General features: G+C 38.1%; 3 protein-coding genes across 3 annotated transcripts; 1 reads left to right on the forward strand and 2 right to left on the reverse strand.

Moving 5' to 3' along the window:
* Positions 1 to 567: 567 nt before the first annotated feature.
* On the reverse strand, positions 568 to 4272 carry LOC103930972 (heparanase-like protein 1). The gene is made up of 10 exons (XM_048588052.1): positions 4079 to 4272; positions 3073 to 3351; positions 2940 to 2976; positions 2604 to 2787; positions 2323 to 2471; positions 2010 to 2243; positions 1735 to 1924; positions 1465 to 1590; positions 1268 to 1367; positions 568 to 1174 (listed from the first exon to the last, which is right to left on the reverse strand). The coding sequence occupies exons 2-10, from the start codon at positions 3298 to 3300 to the stop codon at positions 782 to 784; spliced, it is 1641 nt and encodes a 546-aa protein (XP_048444009.1). The 5' UTR covers positions 3301 to 3351; positions 4079 to 4272; the 3' UTR covers positions 568 to 781.
* A 3977-nt stretch (positions 4273 to 8249) lies between these two features.
* Positions 8250 to 15685, forward strand: LOC103931827. The gene is made up of 8 exons (XM_048587716.1): positions 8250 to 8670; positions 9096 to 10391; positions 10470 to 12269; positions 12541 to 13656; positions 14176 to 14280; positions 14403 to 14492; positions 14608 to 14718; positions 14801 to 15685. The coding sequence occupies exons 1-8, from the start codon at positions 8611 to 8613 to the stop codon at positions 15296 to 15298; spliced, it is 5076 nt and encodes a 1691-aa protein (XP_048443673.1). The 5' UTR covers positions 8250 to 8610; the 3' UTR covers positions 15299 to 15685.
* A 471-nt stretch (positions 15686 to 16156) lies between these two features.
* Positions 16157 to 24839, reverse strand: LOC103930986 (DNA annealing helicase and endonuclease ZRANB3). The gene is made up of 24 exons (XM_009340394.3): positions 24395 to 24839; positions 23632 to 23991; positions 23144 to 23276; positions 22847 to 23022; positions 22306 to 22379; positions 22137 to 22172; positions 21947 to 22037; positions 21563 to 21622; positions 21196 to 21361; positions 20816 to 21012; positions 20353 to 20454; positions 20062 to 20172; positions 19898 to 19963; positions 19718 to 19816; positions 19264 to 19500; positions 19040 to 19141; positions 18837 to 18944; positions 18334 to 18648; positions 17992 to 18179; positions 17814 to 17916; positions 17520 to 17665; positions 17323 to 17402; positions 16731 to 16894; positions 16157 to 16566 (listed from the first exon to the last, which is right to left on the reverse strand). The coding sequence occupies exons 1-24, from the start codon at positions 24761 to 24763 to the stop codon at positions 16384 to 16386; spliced, it is 3666 nt and encodes a 1221-aa protein (XP_009338669.2). The 5' UTR covers positions 24764 to 24839; the 3' UTR covers positions 16157 to 16383.
* Positions 24840 to 25041: the final 202 nt, after the last annotated feature.

The raw sequence follows: 25041 nt of genomic DNA on the forward strand, positions 1-25041 counted from the left end.
ACTGCCTTGCCGTACGGAGTGGCGACCAGAACAGCCGCAGCACCTCCGCTTTTGTTGGAGGCGACGCCATTGGGGAGAGAGAGAGAGAGAGGGAGATCTATTCTAAAATGAACATGTCGTTTTATTATAAAATAGAATTTTTGACAGAAGTAATAGAAAGATCACGCTGATTCGCGACATTCAATTTCAAAGACTGCATTGATCGATTTTTAATTTCAAGATCATCTTGATGGGATGACTCAATTTCATGAACGATTTGTGATAAAAACAATTTCTTTTGTTGTTTCTAATCTATTTTTCATGAATAAATTCTAGCCTTAAAAGCCCTTCGCTTATTTTAAAAATAATTGGAAAATATTTCTTTGTCCAATTGTGGGTTAGCGGGTAGTTGGTCATGTTAGTACGTCTCATTTGCATTCAAGTTCGAATTCTCTTTTCGATCGATTAAAGTAGTTTCAGTCAATTAAGTTAGTTGGCTAAAACAATGCACAAGCCTTTTGCACCTATGTCCAAATTCCACTAGATTAGAGCATTATGATACCGCAGCATTAAAAAAAAAAACCATTATAAACGCAAGTAACTTATTATAAACTCTTTCAATTTAACAGAAAAGATTACAACATAAAAAGAATACAAAATATCACTTATGACGAAGGTACTTATTTGCCTTGTTTTATTGCACAAAATTACAATTTCCATTTGCCTAAAAAATTCCTGCAACTTTTAGGTGTCTGCTACCTAAAATTAAACGTAAGTCATGGTTGGGTTGAGCACACAAAAATCATAGACAAGCTTGCGCATCGAAGTAAGGTAACACCACAAACTTGATGGACAACGGGGCGATTGTTAACGGAGCTTTCATGTCAACACGAGCGGGTTCCAATTCTGGGATGTTTCCGTCCTTGGTGATCTCCAATGGCGCTCCGTTGAGAATCATGGTTTTGCTTCTGAGGTCCCCATCTTTTGGTGTCAAATGGTACTCTTCTCTGCAAATTGCTTCATCTAACGCTTTGCGTCCTACCCATGACACCGTTCTCTTCAGGCCGCGCTTGAAATAACTTTCTTTGCTAATGTTTCTTGTGTGAGCACCCAAATCGGTGTCCAAAATGTTTTCATCATTGGCAATGAAAGTAGTCTCATTGCTCAAGTTGATGAGGAGTAGAGTTATACCGGCCTGCAACAATACCGAAAAATAATCATGAACTACTAAGAGAAAGAACAATGTATTCACTTGTTACGTAAAGGTTGAAATGCTTCTTGGACTTACTCTTCCCCTTGTACAATGGGCATAAGTGCGTAAATCTGCTGAACCGTTGTTGTGAGCACTAAGAACTCCTTGTCCCATAAGACGATGCCAGAGAAGTGCACTATTCAGAATAACAAATCGGAGAAAACAAAATTCAGGACCCCTTTATATCAAGTAAAAGAAAATCCTTCTTAAATACGCCCGTGCCTATGCTTTACCTATAGTAATCAGGGTTAGGAACAAAAGATGTTTTGTTGAGAAGACCGTAGTTCCCACCAACTAGAGACTGCCTGCAATATACTCTGGTATTGTGCCTTGCTGACATTCCGAGCTGATCCAAGTACCTAAAGTTCATGTAAATAGTAATTGTAGTTAGTTGATTAAACAAAATTACAGACACCAAAGGTGAATAGCTCCTCTTCTGCGACCAAAAGCTCGTGATGGAAAAGACACAATGTTGCAAGTAATGTGGCAACCAAGATTATTACCAAAAGCTGTTCACAAATGTGTCAGACACATTACGACCACCGCTGTTGTAGGCCCCTCCAGCTTCTCCAACCCATATAGAAGTCCAAGGACCGTTCTTTTTCACAGTTAGTTCAAGATCATGGAACAGCCCGTATGCATGATTCAAGTAATGGGGATTCAATATTTTTTTCACCAACTTGGGATCAACACCTGACAATCGAATAAAATACAATCTAAGCACGTATTATGTAATTATAAACTGCACATTTATTAAAAGTTTAACATGCTAAGTTACCTGCACCCAGATTGTAGATATGCTGAGAGATGATATCGACTGTGCCAGAACCAGTAACCTGAAGAAGCCTGGCAAACCATGATTGGTCAAAGAATCCTCCAGGTGCCATAAGTGCAGGTTTAGCAACGGACTCATTGTACAAATGGTTGATGATGTGTTTAAGCTTGATCAAATCTCTTCCATATTGTCCAGCTCCAACACTAGCTCCAATACCACTTCCACTGAGCTCATTTCCTACAGCAACATAAACAAAAACTCAGTGAAGCAAAACGAAATGAGAGGGAAGAAAACGAGGTTTTTCTATAGTTCATACCAAATTCCCATGAATCTATCTCGTATCTCTTCGAGACGGTATAATTAATAAAATCATAAGCGTTGCTAGAGTCCCATTCTCCTACCCAAACTCCCCCGCCTTTGTGGTGCCTCCCCAACAGTGCATTCAAGCTAAATGTGACGATGGACCTAAAAATGTAAGACAAAAATCATAGGTCAAACCACAAGTAAGCACAGAAGAAGACGCGGCTTTTCTTACTTGTCTTCAAATATTTGGTTGGTCGGGGTGGAAAGTTGATAACTAGAAGTCTAGAATCTTACCTTGTTTTGCTGAAAAACTGGTTCAACTCATCCCATCTACTCATATTTAAACATCCTCTAGAAAATCCAAACAAGCCATTCTCCAGCTTTCTGAAAGGATGGCAAGGATATTTCAAATTTCCAACATTGTACAATAGTTGGTCTTCCAAGGAACCTCCAATTCTGATTCTCAACTGATCGAAAGCTATCAAACCACCAGTATAAAAGAGTAACTTAATAAAATGTTATTCTAACAAATAAAACTAGAAGACTCTAATTCATTAGTTCTAAATGACATGAAAGTCTGATTCAGAACTAGTGTAAAGGATGCGAACTAATTAACACGAACAGACAAACCTTGGATTGACTTGGCTAGCAAAGGATGAGACAAGTTCTGGACAAAAGGAAACCACATTAAGTTCTTTTCTTACTATTTTACATATAGAGAAAAAAAATCAAACGCATACAGAGATAATATCTAAGTCCTTACCAAATTTAACGCGGATGAATGTCCCCATGGACAGTGGCCGTAGTTGCACTTTTCATTATTCCACCAATCAATCGTGGCACAAACAAAGTTATTGTCAACTCGTGCAACAGATAAAATGCCGTTAACCACAACCTTAACATTTTCAACATTATTAGCTTTTCCAAATTCTTGAGCTAAAATTGCAGGGAGAGAAACCAGAAAGAGGACCAAGGAGAGACGGAATTCCATTGGAATTTCAGTTGCAGTAGTCCCGCCACCAACTCAGTCAATTCAAATTAACTGCAACAGGAGAAAGATAAACCTTTGAATGAGAAGCATAGCAGATAGTGTGTCGTGCCACTTGACATATTCCTAAGGGACATGATTCTCAGCTTCTATAGAGCATATAAAAATATCAGCGTACGCAAAAAAGTATCATTGAAAAACTGCAAATAGAGAAAGAAAGGCATCATCTTTCGGACACGAAAGTAATTTCTTGAGTAAAGATTTCGGATTCCGAGGAAGATCCAGTGATAATTAGATCACTGGAAATTTCAATTTCTTGAGTATATACATATATTTGAGAATCAGAACACTACCAAAGAACTAAGCCAATCCAAACTGGGGGATGCCGGATAGCATACATACATACATACATATATATATATTTATATGCTTTACAATGGTGGCATTGCCATAAATGAACTTTTATTCGGATTAATGTTGTTGCCTGCTGTAAAAGCAAGGCACAAATATTTGAAGTTGCATTAGGTGAAGAGAAACGAATGGATAACGCGCGCGCGCACACACACACATATATGAAGAAGGGCATTTCACCAACAAAATTCAAGAGAAATATACGCAATCCAATTGAGAATTATCACAAACAAAAGCAGATTTTCCTTGGAGACTTCAGATTTCAAGGATAAATCAGTATGTGAAGAACTAAAACGAACCAACCCAGATAATATTTGATCAAAACAAATCAAACCCATGTCAAAACCAAGCTCAAAGATTGAAAATTTACCATCGACAACGCCATTAATGAAGCTCGAGCTCAAAGGAAATGCAAATCAATTCTTTAATGCTGTTCAGCTAATCAAACCAGCTTTCTCAGTCCCCAATGGGAGATGTCGGCATTGCCAGGCGATTCAAAGAAATGGAAACCGCGTTGGGTGAGATGGGTCTACCAAAGTTTTAGATTGAGCCGCATATGAACTGTTCATATCATGTGAGGCTATGGCACACTGATGCGGTGTACTGTCGACAAAAAGACAAAGAAAAGACAGATGATTTGATGGGAGTAGATTAAAGAGTTAAGTACAATAATTAGAGGAAAGGTTAAGATCTTACAGAGTATAATCATATTTATTAATTATTAATTAGAGATGAAAGCGAGAACTTTTGGTTGGATTTGCGTGCAAATTTTATTAGCAGATATTCCTCCCACTCTGTTGAGGCTGTTGAGCTTATCTTTGTTTATTAGCAGGATTCTGGAGGGTAGGTTTTTTAAGTTGAAGGTGAGTTCTTATTTTACTTTTATCTTTTGAGAGATAGAGGCTCAAGTCAAAAGTGGTAAAACGAGATCTTTGAAGGTTTTGAAAAAGGTTATAAGAAAAGATATTTAGTATTTGGAGTTAACGAAAGATTTGATACAAAACTGACCGCAACATCGATGTAGAATTCATAAAATGGACTCCACTTAATATAATAAAGCTTGATCGTTGATTTCTTATCTTCGAGAGGCTTTATCTTTACTCATATGTAAAGTGATAACAACACCAAATGTTCTCTTACAATAAAAGTTTGTGTAGGGTTCCGGATTCCTTCCTCCTAATTCACTAAGTTCAGGAATCCGGATTGTTGAAATTTGATCTAACAGTTAAAGTCATTATAACTTTTAAAGTGGGCTCCTGTTTGTTTATAGTCATTGGATCAAATTTCAACAGTCCAAATCCTCAAATTTGATGGATTAGGAGAAAGTGATCTGAAGAGAATACCTTTCCTAAAGGTTTTTGCTTTTGTTGTTAGGGAATGTTTTTAAGTTTTTAGTATTTTATGATTTTGACCGTGGTTTGACCAAAGTGGGAGTTTGTTTGGGGTTGATTCCCTTAAGAAGCATTTTTGTTCATAAGTGCCTGTAATGAAACTGTTTTTTAATTAAAAATTCACAAGTGCTTCCTAATGAAGTATTTGGCATGTGCTACTTTTTATTAAAAAAGCTTATACATGTCAAAATAGTCAAAAACGCTTTTAATTATCAGAAAATACGTTTGTTTGTTCTAAATGAATCTCAAACGTACGTTACTTTTTTCGCGCTTCCTATTCATATATGTGACTGTGAAAAGTTAAGATTGCGTGCAACTTGTGTAATCTCTCTGTAATTCCAAGCTACTTTCTATTTCAAGTTTCAACTCGAACTTATATTATTTATTACGCCATTTAAATTTTGAAGTTACATAAAAATTTTGCACTCAATTAACACCGTCAACTAACTTAAAAATTACACTAAATTTTGGCAGTCAAAGCCACTTAAATTGAGAGAGTCCAAAAAGATTGGCCTAACAAACAAAGCTCAATACCAAAAATTTCGGTTCCATTTTTTAAATAACCGAAACTTTAGTTTGGTTTTTGGTTTGACATTTTGGAAAGCAGCCATGGTCTTTACAGTGGATATTATTAGGTGCAAAACTAGGCGGAATATTACTGTTATTAATTATTGTTAGAAAACCCGCACAAATAGGCCAAATTGGATTAATGGTCATCGTGTAATCCATTACAAAGATTTTTCTCTTAACTGGTGGTAATATTCATCATTTTATGTTCATTAAATATTAAATTTCAAGTGTAATCCCCTAACTATATTTCTAAGTTCGTTTAAGTTCATGCTTAATTTGTAAGTACTAGTCAGTTGAATTGATTAAAATGCACATTTTAATATAATAAGTCTAAGAAAATTGTCACTTGATACTACGGTCTGGTGATATTTCTCTTCAATTGGAAGTAAGAGGTCTTAGGTTTAAATTTCGTAGATGACGAATAAGATACCAAATTAGATTGTTAATTGTGTAACTTAGCCGAAATCTCTCTTAGGGTAGGGCATTTCATTAATTCATGGGGTTGGTTCCCACCGCCATCATTTCGAGAATATATTTGTAGCGCTAAAGAGTTGGTAGATTAACACGACTCTTGAGTATTTTTAGATTAACTATTTAATGCTCAAAATCTATTAATTTTGTGAGGGGTGTGATATTTACACACATCTTTTTACTTCTCATAAGCTTTTCTAATTTTCGGCATTCGGACTTGATGAATGGAAGAATATCAAATGACAAAATTTAACAAGGGATCTGTGTGCTCTCTACACACCCCTTTTTGTAGTTCTTCCATTAACTAAAACATATCCTTTATAAGCTAAAGTTAATGCACTCAGATTCTGTGTTGTATCTTCACTACGTATAAGCTTGTGAGTTGTGAAATATGTTTTCCATTTGAAAAATAATATAAAATAAAATGATGGCTATTACACTGGGTTGAAGTATATTGTATGGATGATTAAGTAGCTAATGGAAATTTAAATTACTTACTTTTTACGATAACTGGTACACCAGAGGTGCGTCATTCCGATCCTCTTGTTCTAGGGGGAAAGGTCCTTGCAATGCTCAAACGCCTCACATATAATACCGGTGAAATATGAACACTACCAGTAACGAATACTATGAAATGACTTTCAAGTTAATCTCCAAGAGATGAACACCCCAACTGGATTTTTAAGTTTTTTTTTTTATGCATGTGATACTGATCGTCCTGAGAGGTACGAGGGTGATATAGGCTGTCACACGACCAGGTTGTGGATGTTTTTGTGGAGCTGTTGAAGTCCGGAATCGAAAAAATGTAGCAGAACAAGTTGCAACTTGAAGTCATCTGATTTCACAGATGAGCCTGTTGACGATGATGAAGACGAGGATGTTGAGCATTTCGTAACTGAGGCTGGAGAGTGTTGCATTCTCTCCCAAACACTACGAGGACGACCACCACGTCCGCGCCATTTTTCTGAGCGAAAGCGTTGCGAGGAGGTTTCTTCCGCCGGAATCAGATCAATCAGAAGGTGGGAGAGGCTGAAGATGGAGGCTTTGCTGCCTTTGAACTACGTAATACATTCGTAAATGCAAATTTTGCGTAGCTCGGTGGAGGTGAAACCGAATAACATCACACATTGCATGCAGTACTTTTAACATGTCTTTTGTGGGTTTCATTTAGAGAGAGGATGCATTAATTACTATACAATTCAGTGAATTCAGAGAGTAAATTATGAATGTTTTTGTCCTACTTCTTGAACATGATTCAGTTGTGTCATCAATTATATATTGAACTGGAACTGATTGAAGTTGATTATGTTTGGATTTCGAACCCTAATGTTCCTATGCTCACATTGGAAACCGATTTGGATGCACTACGTGTCAATGTTATACACGTTGTCTAATTTTGTCAAGGATTATGTTAGTGTGCTAATGTAGAACACATATGACACCCCAAATGCTAATCATACGACACCACTTTATGTTACTAATTAAAGAAAGTTCAGTAGGTATTATCATATATACACCGGATAATTCAATTCAGCTAGTTATTAATAGGCAAATTCAAAGTTTTACTAATTATTAATGGTCAGAAGTTCAAATTACTTATTTCTCCGAAACAAGAGATCAAAGTGATTTTCCTCATTTTTCCCAATAAGTCGACGGTGTTACACCATTAGAATACTTCAAATAAACTAGAGTACATATAGGATACATCGATATGTACTCAAGATGTCTTTCAAATTGTTGGGGTCGTTGCTCCGGATGTTGTTTCCCCGGTGTGAAACCAGTTGGTTTCGTAGTTTTAGAATTCTGCTGATTCCTTATGTGTATTTTGGTATACTATGTCAAATCAAATCATTATTGGATTAAATTACCTCAAATCCATATTTGAATTGTTAAGCAAATTGATTATAAAACTCAGATTATTAATTAATTATCCTAGTGGTTATGTTTACTGTTTTTTAACAAACGGTTATATATACATCAAAAAATAAGCTAAGTTTTATAATACATTTGTTATAATAATGTGATTCAACTTCGTTGGCGATAGTCGAACATAAAAAATTGGAACAAACACAATTGTACATTTGAACTCCATGGGCAAACCAGTAAATTAACTTGTTTGCACAACTCCTCACTCTCTCACCGACTCTCATCTCACTCTTCTTCTTCTTCCCTCCGTTCCCCAAACCAAAAAATTATATATAAAAAAAAAAAAAATCTTTTATTCAAATTCGCCAATCTCCAACACAAAAGTCAAAATTCCACATTCCCAATTTCCTTCTAAATTCCATTTCCCCAGAGTTTCTGTTCCGTCTGAGCTGTCATCCCCCTTTATGCTACCGAAAATCACTTTCCCAAATTGTCTCATCAAACAAAAACAATCAAAGTTCCAAACTTTCCCAAATTTTTCTTTGAATTAAATCCTTTTCTTTGATTTGGGGATGAATTTAATTGGGATTTGATCAATTGGGAAATGGAGAACAGTGGAGAAGCAGCAGATGATGAGGGCTCTGGATGGTTCGAAGTGAAAAAGGTGCAATTTGTTTGCTCATTTTTCTTCAATCAATGGAATGTTGCAGATTTTGATGGATTTTGATTATTGTATTTGGTAGAGATTATTTTTCTGATAATTAATTGGTTAAAAGCAATTATCTTTGGATTATAGTCGTTGAAATGCATGAAACCCAGAAACTGTTTGCTCTAATTACCATTTACCAAGTTTATCTTTGCATATCAAGATTGTATTTCTCAGATTTTATCTCTGTAAGTGGAAATTGGAGGATGAAATCGATTGCGTTGTTGTTCGTATGTGATGTGACATTTTCGTTCTACTGGTAGATAGATATCAACCGAAATGTTGCAGATTTTATATGTTTTTTCCGGATAGTTATCGATCAATTCCAGTGTCACTGACGTGTTTTGAAATTTTGGTTTTTAACTTGTTTGTGTCCTGTGTAGAAAAATAGAAGTAGCTCAAAGTTCTCTCTACAGAGTTGGGTTGGGGGGTTTTCTGGAAAAAATGCTTCTAACCATTCGAGTAGTCGGACCTCTACAAGTGAAAGCAGTGGATATTCTCGGGACAAGCGCAGATCCCAGCCTCCAAAGATACCGGGAAACTATGGTGTATATAGCCGGGGAAGTGATGCAAATTCTATTGCTGTCCCAAATGAAAAGAAACCGGGTGCTCCCTATCATGATATCTGTGTTATTAAGCAAGATACTGGATGTCCTAAGCCACCTCCTTCCTTCGTTACAAATTCTGATGATGGAACTATAGATGCTGAGAAAATCCCTGCAAACGATAACTCTGAAGTAGTTGCTAAAATCAGGTGGGGGGATCTTGAGGGTGATGGTTTGGCACTCCCTTGTGCTAACCTTGTCGGTGCCAAAATCAAGTTTGGTGCTATTGGAGATGATAATCTAGTGGTCTCGAGTGAGCATGGGAATGGTCATAAGTTTGTTTCCTCTACAAATTTACAAAAAAACACATTGGTTGCAGAATCTGTGGATGCGAAGGATCAATTATGTGAAGATAAATGTAAGGAGGTGAATATAATCTCTTCTGAAAAGGCTGAAGAGCCAATTTTGAATGAAAAAAAGCTTGATTTTGATAACAGTACTTCGAATTGCAAGGATATAGATACTGAACACGTTGAAGTAGTAGCTGATGATAGTTTAAGTGCCAGTCCTTTAGCTGGTGAAGAGGCTGCGACGGTGGAGAAATGTCAGACACCTGTTGTTCTACCTGAGGTAGGTGACCATGAAATTCCTGAAGTATCAGTGATAACTGGGGATTCAATTGAAGTTCATGTTTCCGAAGATAAAGGGTTAATTCCACCAAAGGGGGATCATGGAATTTCTGAGGTGTCTACTTACACAGCCTCCGATGAGGACCATGAGGGTACACAATGTGGTATGATACATGATATGTCAAACTCACAAAATATGAGTGCCCTTGGAGAATGTGACACAGATGAAAGCAAAGAAAGGTTTAGGCAGCGGCTTTGGTGCTTTCTTTTTGAGAATCTTAACAGGGCTGTGGATGAACTTTATCTTCTTTGCGAACTAGAATGCGATGTAGAGCAGATGAAAGAGGCAATTCTTGTTCTTGAAGAGGCTGCCTCTGATTTTCGAGATCTAAGCACTAGAGTGGAAGACTTTGAGGAAATAAAAAGGTCGTCATCCCAGATAATTGATGGTGTGCCCATTACCTTGAAGAGCGACCACCGTAGGCCGCATGCTCTCTCATGGGAGGTAAGCTAGCTCTCATATACTTCTTACAATGTGACAAATCAACTTCTAATATAACTGTTTGGTCATTGCTGCATGCAGGTTAGAAGAATGACAACTTCAGCACACAAAGCAGAAATACTATCGTCATCTCTTGAGGCGTTTAAGAAAATTCAACAAGAAAGAGCTAGCTTGTGTGCAACTACCGATGATAAACTTTTGGGGCCTCAGTACCTAAATCTCCGATGTGTTGATAAGCTGAATAAGTTATCTGCCATAAGTGATGGGAAATTTAATACTAAAGATTCAATAAAGAAGTCAGGAAAGCAGAATGGAGGTTCGGATCTTGCTGAAGCTGACATAAATGGAGGAAAAGGCAATACTGAGTCAAGCTGTTCGAGCAAAACAAACTTGGTACAAAGTGCACGTGCCTCTCATAATGCATCTTCCTCTGTTGTTAATGCATCTAGGCTGCCTCCTAGGGATACTTCTGCTGCTGGAAAGACTAAGAGCAAACAGTTTGGATCCGAAGCCGAGAGGCTGCTCCCTAAGAAAGATAAATGGTCAACAGAAGGTGGTGTTGAAAAATTCCCTAGATTGACGGATCAATCCAAAAAGGAAATTCCTCTATTTGAGAAAGATAAAGAAAAGAGGAACTCAGCTCCATGGAAATCTATGGATGCTTGGAAAGAGAAGAGGAACTGGGAGAACGTACTTTCCTCTCCTTCCCGTGTCTCTTCTCGTGTTTCACGTTCACCTGGAATGAGGAGGAAGAGTGCTGACCGTGCACGTATGCTGCATTATAAACTAATGTCTCCTGAGAAGAAGAAGAAAACTGCTCTTGATCTGAAGAGAGAAGCAGAAGAAAAGCATGCTCGTGCTCTGAGAATTAAAAGTGAGCTAGATAATGAGAGAGCTCAAAAACTTCATCGCAATTCAGAAAAGGTGTATCGAGCTAGTGCATTTCACGTTGTTCGCAACATGAAGTTACGTGAGGGAATATATGCTCGTCATCAACGCAGTGAGTCTCGCCACGAAGCTTTTCTGGCTCAAGTTGTAAAGAGAGCTGGTGATGAAAGCAGTAAAGTTAATGAGGTTCGTTTCATAACTTCCTTAAATGAAGAAAATAAAAAACTTAGTTTGCGCCAGAAGCTTCATGATTCAGAGTTGAGGAGAGCTGAAAAACTTCAAGTGATAAGAACTAAACAGAAAGAGGATATGGCAAGAGAAGAAGCTGTTTTAGAACGGAGGAAACTTATTGAAGCTGAAAAGTTGCAGCGTCTTGCTGAGACACAGAAAAGAAAGGAAGAGGCTCTAGTTAGAAGAGAAGAGGAACGCAAAGCTTCAAGTGCAGCCCGTGAAGCAAGGGCCATGGAACAACTTCGTAGGAAGGAGGAAAGAGCCAAAGCTCAGCAGGAAGAGGCTGAACTTTTGGCCCAGAAATTGGCTGAGAGACTTAGTGAAAGTGAGCAACGCCGAAAGTTTTACCTGGAGCAGATACGAGAGAGAGCTTCTATGGATTTCAGGGATCAATCTTCGCCTTTATTCCGCCGAACTCTGAACAAGGAGGGTCAGGGAAGATCTTCATCGGTCAACAATGGTGAGGAGTATCAAGGGACCAACTTCTCAGGCTTAGGAGGTTCTACTCTTGTGGCAAGCAATGTTACAGCACAACATTCAATGAAGCGGAGAATCAAAAGAATTCGGCAAAGACTTATGGCTCTAAAATATGATTTTCCCGAGCCTCCTGCTGGTGCTGAAAATGCTGGCATTGGATACAGAACGGCAGTGGGAACTGCAAGGGCAAAGATTGGAAGATGGCTTCAAGAACTTAAAACACTCCGGCAGGCAAGAAAAGAAGGGGCTGCAAGTATTGGGTTAATAATTGCTGAAATGATCAAGGTAATTTAGTTCAAGAATTACAAGTTTTTATACTGTGTAGCCAGATAAGGAATGCTAAGGTCCTGAATTTGGTACTTTGCATTTAACATGGGATTAGTGAGTATTTTTTCTTACCAAAAAAGTTGTTTATTATGTCATACTATTTTATCAATCTGTGTGCTTGGAAATGCCTTATGGTTATATGACAGAACACTGGCTTTTAAGTTTCTACTCTTTGGAATGGTTATGGTGACTTCTACACTGATCCTGATTTCCTTTTTTGTGGAAATAGTATTTGGAGGGAAAGGAGCCTGAACTGCAGGCTTCCCGCCAAGCTGGTTTGCTTGATTTCATAGCTTCTACTTTACCTGCTTCTCATACATCAAAACCTGAAGCCTGCCAAGTGACAATACACCTTTTAAAGCTTTTGAGGGTGGTGTTATCAGTGCCTGCAAACAGGAGTTATTTTCTCATACAGAATCTCTTACCTCCTATCATCCCGATGCTGGCAGCAGCTCTCGAGAGCTACATAAAGATGGCAGTATCATTGAACCTTTCAGCTAATGTTAATTCCCTATCAAGCAAAACCTCAGCTGAAAATTTTGAATCGATGTCTGAGGTTCTGGATGGTTATTTATGGACTGTGACAACAATCATCAGTCATATAAGTTCTGATGAACGACAGCTCCAAATGCGGGATGGCTTGCTTGAGCTGTTGATTGCCTACCAAGTTATTCAACGGCTGCGAGATCTCTTTGCACTTTATGATCGGCCCCAGGTGGAAGGGTCTCCATTTCCATCTTCAATTCTCTTAAGTATAAATTTGTTGGTCGTTTTAACTTCCAGATCTGAAATCAATGGCTCTATCAATTGGGAATCTGTGCCTATTGAAACAATGGTAGGAAATGGATGTGAAGAGGCTAAATTTGCGGAGGGTGACAGCATTGAATTTCTTCCTATCACTCAGTCCTTGGGAGATTCTAGACCTCCATTCTCTTTCGTCAATGGTGGGAAAGCTGTACATCTACTAGATGTACCCGAGGAAAGTCCATTAAATGAATCATGTCCGATAAATAAGTCTGCTGAGTCAGTATCCTCCATTAAGGATGGTGAGAAAGAGCAGTCTAGTAGTTTGGTAGCAGGCAGGAATGCTAACACAATCAGCACAGATGTTCCAGATGAACCCCAGAAGATTCCAGTAGTGGATATTATGGAGCCTTTAGCATCACAAAGGGATGAGAAACCCTTGGTAGTTAACGGTGCAGAACAAAAGAATGAAAACATTGTGAGTGCAGAGCAACCGGTAGCGTTTCTTCTTTCTGCTGTATCGGAGACTGGGCTTGTCAGCCTCCCTTCTCTGTTGACATCTGTCCTACTGCAGGCAAACAATAGATTGGCTTCTGAACAGGTAACTTCTTGGTGCTTCCAATTTCTTCATATTTTTCAGAAAAAGTACATAAATAAATTGGCACTCTTATCATTTTGGCCTCTTTTAATAGCTAGTGCTTTTCTTATCTTGTTTGAGTGCCAAATGTTCTGTTTGTGTTTGGTGTCTGTGAAAAAAAAGAGTTGTGGTGGGTTGACAGATCAAGGAAGACTATTAGCTGGTTTGGATGTGCTTTTAAAATGACTAAAAGCGATTTTAGAGAAAATGTTTTTGGATTCCAAAAGCACTTAAAGTTCTTTTTGCAAGAAGCACCAATTATGTGCTTCTTCCAGGAAGCACTTTAAGTGCTTTTCCAAGATTTACTTGCATTTTTACTTAGAATTAATTCTAAAACATGTTCACCAAAAGTGTTTTCAGTCATTTTAAAAGCACATCCAAACGAGCTATATGCTTATCTGTTTGCAGTGCTTTTTACTGATGGTATCTTGCTCGTGACATATAATTCTGCTGAATCCTAAGATGATCTCTATTCTATTTCAGACCTCAGATGCCCTTCCCTCTAATTTTGAAGATGTGGCAACTGGAGTACTGAAGGTGTTGAATAATTTGGCTCTTTTGGATCTTAAATTCATGCAGAGAATGCTAGTAAGGCCATTTTACTTTTTCATTGTGATTTTTTAGATAGTATGCTCATTTTTTAATTTTCATTCTGAAACTATCGTGCGGTGAGCTTACCCTTCTTGCACTCTTTGTGACTTTTCTTGCAGGCTAGGCCAGACCTGAAAATGGAATTTTTCCACTTGATGAGTTTCCTTCTTTCGCATTGCACCAGCAAGTGGAAAGCAGCTAATGATCAGGTTATAAATCCATGCCACTTTTCGGTTTAATTCTTACATTTGTTTGTTTTACTTGTATTTGCTCAAAGTTGAGCTAAACAATCCATGTACCTTTGTACGATGTTTTGTGTCTCAGGTGGGGTTTCTTCTACTGGAATCTCTTTTGCTCCTTGGCCATTTTGCGTTGTTCCATCTCGGAAATCAGGCTGTCCTTCGCTGGGGAAAGAGTCCTACCATCATTCACAAGGTCAGTGAAGTCTTTGCCTTCAAATTTCTTATATCTTCAAATTTTATTGGTAAAATCTAATTACTTAGCTGTGTGTGGCCAGGTATGTGATCTACCGTTCGTATTCTTCAGTGACCCTGAGTTGATGCCAATCTTGGCTGGTACACTGGTTGCTGCCTGTTATGGGTGTGAGCAGAACAAGGGTGTTGTTCAACAGGAAATCAGTACGGATATGTTACTCTCATTGTTACGATCTTGTAGAAATGTCTTGCCGTCAGTTAAATCGAATTCAAACTTGGACAATTCCCAAGCAGATAGTGTTCCCCTAAGATCCGGGCGCAACAATGCCAAGAGCACTATAAGCACTAGGCTTTCTTCAGTGAAGGGTGGTGCTTCAGGAAACAGCTTGAGAATTGGCGGCAAGATGAAAAGCCATAGGGAAAGTAAAGCAACGAAGAGTCCCGGAGAGACGGCTGAGAAGGATAATCTTCCAGTTTCGGACACTTCCTCCGTGATGTTGCACTCTAGATTTCCGATCAGCTTCATCGATAGAGCAGAAGACTTCTTTTCCACTGGGACCCCTGACATCGATGAGGTATGAGCTCATGCACCGAAGAGTTATCCTTACGACAGATGACATCTTAGTTGTGTATGTGTGTGTGCATACTGAATTTTGTTTCTTTGGCATTCTGGCTTCATTTTCGAGTTGGAACATTCAATCCGAAATTTTGAAACAGCTACGGGATTTATATTAGGCATTGCCGGCAAAGGGTTAAAAACTCTTTGGTGTTGAGCGAGTTAAGCGAAAGAAATAAATTACGAAACTTTTTAACTTATCGAAAACCTGTATCTTTGTTGGCCATATCAGACTGTTGAATGGCAACAGATCACACACACATGTTTAGAACACCAAGCAGACTAAATTGTTTGCCTCTATGTATACAGAATTGACAGTTTGAACAATAAAGGATACTTCTGTGTTCGGTTTTTTCTTGTTATGTCAAATAGCACTATCCTCACTTACACATTCTACCATGTTTACTTAACATGAATGAGAGAAGTAAAGCATCGGAAAACATAGGAATAAGGGAATTGGATCAGCGAGTTCTCGGTATTCGATCTGGTTCTTGATTTTTAGGTATGGATTACGGAACTCAACTATTAGAAAACTTTGAAAGAACGTGTGTCATTTGATTGAAATCAAGAGTGGGCTGAAATTACTTTAGTCTTGCCAGACCCCACCTGGGATTAGTCGAACCTTCGAGGTGCTTTGGCAAAAAAAAGAAAAAAAAGAACAAGAAAGTACAAAAACGTAGGGTTTATAGTTTTTAAAGCCAGTAACAAAAATGTAGGGTTTTTTTTAGAGAAGAATGAGTCTCTCGGAGTCACTGACTCACTGGTCCTTTAGTTTCTCCTCCCCGGCACAATTCAATCAAACCAAGGAAAAAAAACCTAAAAATTAAACCAAAAAGTTTGAATCTTTTATACATGTACAAATATTGCTTTATATTTCCAGTGGAAATGCTTGTATCGTATACAGCCGGCCGACGACAAGTACAAGGCAACTAAAACTACCTAAATCTGCAGCTTCAACTTAAACGGTCTGAAGTCCAGAAATTGAGTCCTAGACATCAAAAGGTTCTCAAAAAATCAAAATATTCGCTATACGAAGAAAAAATACATGAATTATACTCCTAACAGATGGGTATCTACCGTTGGAACCTTGTTGCTACTGGAGGGCTCGTCCAAGTCTTCGCCTGTAGTTGTAGCATCCAAGCGATTTTCCAATGAGTAGGCGCTCCCGGGAACCTTGACGAAAAGCTCATCCTCAGTTGCATCCTCTTGCATAATCTCTATATGTTCCGGGCCCTAACAAAATCAGTTAACGTGACGTCAAATTTGCAAATTCAATCTAAATGAACTTTAATGTAGTTCAGGCACAAGGAAATGAACAGTTGCGTCCTTATTACTAGTATTCTTACCGAAGAGCACGTTAGGAAAATAGAAAAAATACCACCGGTTTCAGAACATACCGCTAGATTAGTCTCCGTAGCTTTCTCTTTAATGTCGTTCATGATTGCTTTCAGTTTTTTCTTAGCCCGGATCCTTGTTGACAGCCGTTCAGCACATTGTGCTTTAGTAACGTCGCGATGACAGGCCACACAAAGTGTTCTCATGTTCTCGAGCCTACATTCACCTACACAAGTTTTGAACAATATAAGACTTTGAAAACCAAAGCTTAAATTCTAACCACGCACATAAATTGGAAAATAAAGTATTTGTGCTTCGAAACCAAAAGAAGGGATCTTCAAGAACGATGTGGTATACCTCCACAAGTGAAAACAAGAGTATGAAGACCAGCATTTTAAGGTATGTTTTAACTACTTTTCTTAACATTCAATGACAAGATCACACTGTTTTTCAACAGGTATGATATGAGAAACATCACCAAATCAGCGGAATGAAACAAGTTGTAACTCCATTTATTACGTGAACAAAACACTAATCAATAATATTATGAATTAGTGTAGTTTAAATCATCGGAAAGTTGGTTGGGAAAATCAGTGGTACAAATATTTGTGGGGAGAGCAAATTCTTGAAAGTCTTCTAAGAAGTAATACATACCTCCGCCTTGATAGACAGGAACAAAGTGGTCTGCATGCCATGCATTGCCCTCTTTCGGATCCTTAACAAGCCTATCAAGCCTGCACGACATCAAATGATAATGTGTTTTGGTTCAAGGGAATCGGGGATATTGTTGGTACAATTGTCGGGTAAACATTTTCTTCTAACTAGTTGCACGACAATTTCTTCTAACTTACGGTTTCTTCAGAGTTCCCACTCGTGGCGCAAATTTTTCAATATACTGCCTCCTCATTGCCAATGATAACGGTCTTAGGTGCTCAACAAGTTTATGACAATCTAATTGGCAAATTGTGCAGACACCACGTTCCAGTTGAAAAAGCTCCTGCAAATCAAAGGAGACAAAGCTCAAGAAAAAAAACATACTCCAAAAGTTTCTATTGAAGTTGTCTTGCCACATGCATAAAATCAAAATAGAAGAGAAGAATGTGCTGAACTTTGATTATCTCAAGTAACATATTTCATGTCCTTACATGACGAAGAGATCTGTTACTTGTTCGGATGCGGTATTCTTCGTAGCAGCTAAGCTGGCAGAACAGATCTTCAAAATATTCAGGTGTCTTGGCATTATGGCCCCTGAAATCAAGTAAAGTAAGTGTCTGAAACAACAAGATGCATCAAGTACATGTAGATAAACTACGGACAACTTACGTGCATGGTGATTGACAGAGTTTGCACAGAGGATCATCAGTCAGAGTAAAACCCTGAGTGTATTCCTTCTCCTTTTTTCCATAGCCACTACGTAGGTGGACTTTTTTCCACTCAGCGTTTGATGGTAAAGGTTTGCTGATCTCAACAAAAGGTGTAGAGCGGCGCTTGCTTCCACCTTTCAGTAGTCCCTGTTAGAAAATAAAATGATTTGTAAGCATAACAATACACTGCTGAAAAGACACTGATATGTATTATCATTAAATGCACAGAGAAAGGAGATCAAGTTTACTCCCACAAAGGGATATCAACAAAGTATGAAAATTCAGATTTGTAAAAAGATACCCTGATGTCGTGGTTATTGCCTTCGCACAGGTAGCACAACTCAATAGTCAAAGGAAGCTGCAAAGGCTTTCCAAGTAATTTTTTTTGTTCGATGGGCCTCAGTTTCTTCCATTCTTCCATGAATGCAAGAAGAGCATGCAAGTAACCTGGATTCTCCTTCAAAAATTTGAAAGAAGTTCCTTTAATATTGTCAGCAGCAGTAGAATTCAATGCCTCGATTTCTTCTGGTCTAAAATTCTCAAAAAGTGGCCTTGGTCTTGAATCCTCTCCTGAGATGCAAGAATACAAGTGGATTCTACCAGTGTATTGGCTCACCTAATATCCAAGAAAGAAAGTTGTGATCAAATACTATTTGTATAATTGCCACCATCTGTAATGCTGAAGTAACTAAATGAAGCCACATACACTTTTGGGCATCAATACAGACAAATCAACTAATAAGAAAGACTGTCCACTATCTGATTGTTTGAAACCATATCTATTAACCAGATTGCAAGTTTTACCTCAAATCGCAAAGCATCTACTTGGTTGGTACTACTTTCTTTAGCTTCCATTGGCTGAACTGGTTCGGCGTCCTTTGATTTGGTTGCTTGACAGTTGTTTTGGTGTTCCTGCAAATTCTTACTTATAAAATTGCTTCCCTTGACAATAAATTTAAAGGAAAAAGTCATCTCTTTCTTTTGAGTCAAGAAAAATTTGAATGTGCCTTTTCAAGTCCATCTTTGTCTTCACTGCTCGTAGAAACATCTCCTTCCAAGTTCTCTTCTGAACATCCCTTGTCCCCATTGCAATCAGAAACCACTTGAGCCTATTTCACCGATAAAGTTGTATACATCATGACACAAAATAAAAATAAAAACTCAAAACGACGAAAATTCACTCTCATACTTAAAAGGAGAAGGAGGTGCAGTTAATACACTTAGGTTTTACCTTGGTACTACTGTGCGTTTGGGATGAAATTCCATCACTATCATTGTGCTGTGCAGATCCATGTAGAATGTTTGCAACTAATTTATCATACGCCGGTATCATATCTTTGGCTAAGCAGCCAAAGTTAGGCAATTTTATTGACTCTCCAGAGACCTCATCACCCGCTGTCTTTTGCCATATATGATCTTCACAAGTATCAGCTCCACCTGACGTCTCAAAGAAAGAAATACCTTCGACCTGCCAAACCCAAATATGAAGTCAAATCCTACATTGCTTATGGCAGAATGGAAACCAAACCTGACTGCATAAGGATTAGATAAGTATTACGTTTTTTGAAATTAACCTAGTACTCAACTTGTTCTGTATTTCATTTTAGGACAATAACGATATGAACATAGTAAAGAGGTTTAGAATCCAGTTAGAGTTGAAAGGAACTTCCGAAAATGAAAAGTACCGGTATCTCTTGTATTGCATCATACTTCCCGTTCGTTGTAGATGAAACACGGTGCAAACTCTTGTTCAAGTTTTGCCAATGTGACTCGTCTATAGTATCCTACAACATGTTATACTCATCAGTAAAAGGGAAATAAAGAATACGTTTACAGAACTTTTATATTACAAAAGAAACAAGCACCTTTCCGCAAAATATGTATATGTTGACTGCATTTGTTTGCCCTCTCCTGTGAGCTCTATCCTCAGCCTTCAAATCAGAAGAATCATGCGCATCAAAGAGTCAATAACATATAAAATAGAGGAAGTTCAACAATGGGGCCTGAAATTAGCTTTTAATGTTTAAACCTGAAGCATCAACGATGGAGACTGAGGCAGCTCCAAGAACACAACATGCTTTGCTGATGAGAAATCAAGGCCAACACCTCCAGCAGTAATACCAATTATTGCAATCTTGACCTGAAAATTTGACACAATACATAAGTCAAAACACACAAATATATGGGGCAAAATAAAGGATTCTTGGCTGTGACCTCAGCAAAATGTGCAACTCAAAATGTGGAAAGGATATTTGTGTGGTTAGTTTGTAGGCACATCAAGCAAAATTGCCGAGGAAATGATAGTATAGTATATACGAACCTCGGTAGATAATTGGAATGATCGTACAGCTTCCTGCCTATCTGCGGCAAGTGTATTTCCATCAATTCGGACAAAAGTAATCCCTTTCTCGCATATGAACTCCTGATAATTCAGAACAAAACAAGACTAAATTGAGGAATTGATTGGACAGAAACATTAATAGCAATGGCCACCAACCATTAACATGATAATCCATAATGAAATACCAACAGAAATAAGACAGAGTTCAGGCGAGTAATTAGACAACGGTAATGAAATACTCATAAACATTACAATCATAGTCCACCACTTTATCCTTTCAACTTCAAATAACTAAACACACACTACCTTTTGAATAACTGGTCACAATGGCCCTAGATTGAAGCAGTAAACCCAAGTAACCCCACTTGAGCAACTTTAATCACTAAAATACAACCATTCTCAAAGGATGAACAGCAAGCACAAATTTTGGAGAAAATCTCACCTGTAATCCGTCAAGTACTTTATGGTGATGCGCAAATATTAACATTTTGTGAGAACTGGAATCTGATTCCAAGTTTGCAACACCATCTGATTCTCCAATGAGTGGATGAAAGGAGAGCCATTCCCGAAACCCGGTTAGCTTTGCAATACCTAATTCTTGGTAGGAAAGTTGCCCTGATCTGCAGCAACCCTCACTATCTAAAAGCAATAGGGTAAAAGAAAAAGAAAAATGAGTATAGGCAGATAAATAATAACACTAGCTGCACGAATTTTTTCTCGAAATGGCTTCTCCACCAAACCATCAAGGGGCAGGAAATAAAAGAAAATACATGACCCTTTGGTTGCATGCACATATTCGAATGCAGAAAATATTCAAATTACCATTTGGTTCATCCAAATTTTCTGAATATGCATTCTTAGTGGCACTTCTTCCCACCTTGACAGCAGCCATTGCTGAAGCTATATCTGATTTCTTCAGTACTACTTGTATAATCTGCCGGCGTTTGGGTGGTAGCTGAACCAGGACATGTTCCTTCAAGCGTCTTATCTACAATTAAGTGTGCAATTAAAAAATTGAGATTTGAACAAGAATAACCAAGGGTAAAAAAGTATTACAAAGTCCCAACCATGTTAAAACAGCAGAAACACCTTGGTCACTAGAACAACATGTAAGTTAACTTTAAACATACATGGAGTTCAAAGAGAGGACATATACATCTTAAAGATAATATAAAGAACAAGAGCACACCATAACCGTTTGCTTCAGTAACATGTTCAACTCCTCCAAACGAGTGCCCTTAGAGAAATCCTGCAGCACAATCCCATGGAGTATCTCAAAACTTTCCTTTGTCACAGTAAATCGTTTTAGAAAAAACTGATGCTAATAAAAGGTGCTAGCACAACTGCAAAATGTATAGGTAAATATATAGATACGGGTTGACAGTAAGTTTAATTTCTCCACAAGAAGAAATAACATCTGAAATAGTCAACCACAAGGCTTTTCAGAACAAAATGGAAAGGCCTTTTAGGCCATGGCCAAGAAGCATGAAATTCTGATCATGTTTAAAAACGTGGCAGCACAAAGAGGATAATTTTCAACAAATCAATATAATTATATGATCTTCAATATTACCTGAAAGGTTTTCCCTTGAACACCGTGGATATATTTGACATCACAGTAAGTTTTGGCAAAGTCATACTTGTCTTTTCCCAGCAAACCAGGCCTATGAAAAAGAAAAAAAAAAGCAAGATGTAAAGTAACCAATAAACCGAGAGCGAAGCAAGCCGGTTGATAGAGATATAACAGTGTGAAGAGAACTTACCATAACATATCTATCTGATGAAAAATGTCATACGGCCTATGATCACCTAGGAAGATATACAAAATGTGACATTAGAACAGACTAAAGAGTGGTTAACTAGAGAGAAATACAAAAATAATACAGAACTGCAGACAATGCTGCCAATTTCTTCAAAGTCCCATGCTACAACCTTGACAAAGAAGGTGTTCCAGATAGTAAAACTATGCGCTTGACCCTTGTTGCAATGTCAAGAACAGTTTTTATCTGTAAATACACAAGATTTAATTAGCATATAGTAAAAGATTCCTGCAAGTATATTATACTTAACTAATTACTATGAATATTCACAAAAAGCAATCTAGGAGACTAAATTTGAATGAAAGCAGTATTCCTCGTATTACAATTTTTGTTCATACTAGCATCTTTAAGCTGCCAGTCCATAGAATTGATGACAAAAATATGCAGAAACAAGCAAAGAAAATTTTTTTCCCTTACATTGAGTGTATAACACCCAAATTACCATCCAAAACCAAAGACCTCAAAAGATAGAAAATTCATAAATTATTAATTTTAATTTCCAGCGTAGAGAGGCTAGCGTTATATGGTACAGGCAACAATAATAAGAAACTTTAAATCTTGGAGCACCTTATACGACCAATTTATCATTAAACCAGGTGTTATAAGAGTCCTTGTAACCATTGATAGTTGGCATGATAAGAAACATGCTTTACCTCTCTAGGTTCTGATGATTTCTTGGTACATCGTACGTGGTGGGATTCATCAACAACTAAGAGAGCCCATTCTCGTTCAAGCATGCTCTTATGCAACCGGTGGAGCATTGTGTAAGAAATAACCACAACTCTGGGCCATCTCTTTAAATTGGCAGGATTGTTTTCATGACCAAATACTGGAGTCACAAGACCATGTGAGAATCCATTCATGTTTTAGAAGTAAATCTATAATATATATACACACACACACACACATAAATTGAACAAAAGTAAATTGGGAACAGCTAAAGTATGTACCTAGATGGATGTCAGCTGGCAAGCAAAACGGAAGCCACCGCTCTAGTTCTTCTGCCCAAGAGTAACGCAAAATGGCAGGGCAAACAACAAGTATGGAACCTTCATGCATGAAACAGCTTGCAATAGCAATAGCCTGGGTGGAAAATTGTTAGCATATTAAATGTCATTTACTCACGGCAACTTTAGGGGGCAATAGGAGAAAAATAAAAATTAAAGTGCAGGAGATACACCTGTTTGTGTATAATACAAAGTTCTGTGTGTGTGTGTGTGTGCGCGCGCGCGCGGAGTCACTTAATGTGCACGGTTGTGAAAAAGCTAAATAATATTGCAGATGTTATCAAAAGCAGCGTTCTAGCACTCACACTCAATAAAACTACACTGCACTGTCTCAGTGCTGACTCAATGCACCCAAAAGGCAGTATGCAGTCAAAACCTAGCACCATGAATAAAAATCAAAAGGCATTTAAGATCACTTAATAAAAAACTACCTGGAGTGTCTTTCCAAGGCCCATTTCGTCTGCAATAAGACATCGTCCACCTCTCTGCAAACCAAATCTAACACCCTCATGTTGGAAAGGCAAAAGTGCATCTAACAGCTTCTTCGGTAGCTTCCCAATGAACTCATCAACCATTTCGTCCGACAAGTGTTCTGGCCTGCATGGTATCCATTTTCCCGCAACAAAAGAATGTGAAAGTCTCTCTACAACATTAAGAGTGCCCCAAGGTATCTCTTCGGTGTCAATGCTCTTGCTGCTTCTTAGACATTTCAAGACCGCACTGTAATCACTCAGCTTATAAACACCGGCCTTTCCACCACCATGATTTTGCGTGTAATGGGATGGCATGACCTAAGACAATTCCATAACACCACAATTTAAACACAAAATCCTCACTAACAATTGCAATACGTTTGAATATTATGATTTTCTTATTGAAGTAGCTTTACAAGTACTGAATACCGATAGTAATAGTTTTATAAGAAAGAAACAATCTCAATGCACTAAAAAATTTAGCCTTTTTTCGAAACGAAACCACTGAAAATCAGAAAACTTTTATTCAATTTCCTTTCTCTATGTTCATTTCTGCCACCCAAACAAATACCTTTCGAAGCCTAGAAATAAGCTATTTTGGAAACCAAACCACCAAAATTCACAAAACCCAGAATTCAATTTCCTTTCTTTCCTATTTGTTCAACCATTTTTTTCTCACCGCACAAAATTAAAACAACAAAAACCCACTTAAACTACTTACATTAGCCAAGCAATCACTTAGTCTCCTTAAGCACTCCTCCTGCCCCGGAAATGCAAACCCTTTTACGGCAACTGGGGTGGCTGAGAAGGAGTCCGGGGAGCAGATTTCAAGCCTGACCAGGAACCTCGCTGGAAATTGGATATCCGGAACAGGTTTGACCCGGGAAATTTCGGGTCTCGGATCGGGGATGCAATGCGTGGAGCTTGGGGTGAGGTCGGGAGAAATCTTTCGGCACTTGAAGAGTGACCATGGGTTTTGCTGCTGTTGTTGAAGATTGGAGGATTCGGATTCGATCAGCGCTTTGCGTTTCGCTAGTGCTGCTAATCGATTCGCTTCGGCTCGTCTTCTTTGTTCTTCTGTGATCTCCATTTTTGGGAATTAGGGTTTTGAGATTGGGGGAGAATTCCAATTCTTGAAAGGGCGGGAATGGGAACCCCAGAGGGAGAGAGGGCTTTGAAGAAGGAGATAATCGGAACAAAATTCAACACCTGTGTCTGCACGTGACACAACCCAATAAAAAAAACCGGGCTAAACGGGTTGTTTCTTGGGAATTTAACGAAAAACTGCTGGTACTGTTTACTTTAACGAAAAATCATACTTTTACACTAAAAAGTCAGTCTTGGTACCATTCACTTTACCCTTTATTT

Source organism: the organism of the source record quoted next, unplaced genomic scaffold (assembly GCF_019419815.1).
Source record: "Pyrus x bretschneideri cultivar Hongxiangsu unplaced genomic scaffold, Pyrus_bretschneideri_v1 Contig27, whole genome shotgun sequence".
NCBI classification, from domain to species: Eukaryota; Viridiplantae; Streptophyta; class Magnoliopsida; order Rosales; family Rosaceae; genus Pyrus; species Pyrus x bretschneideri.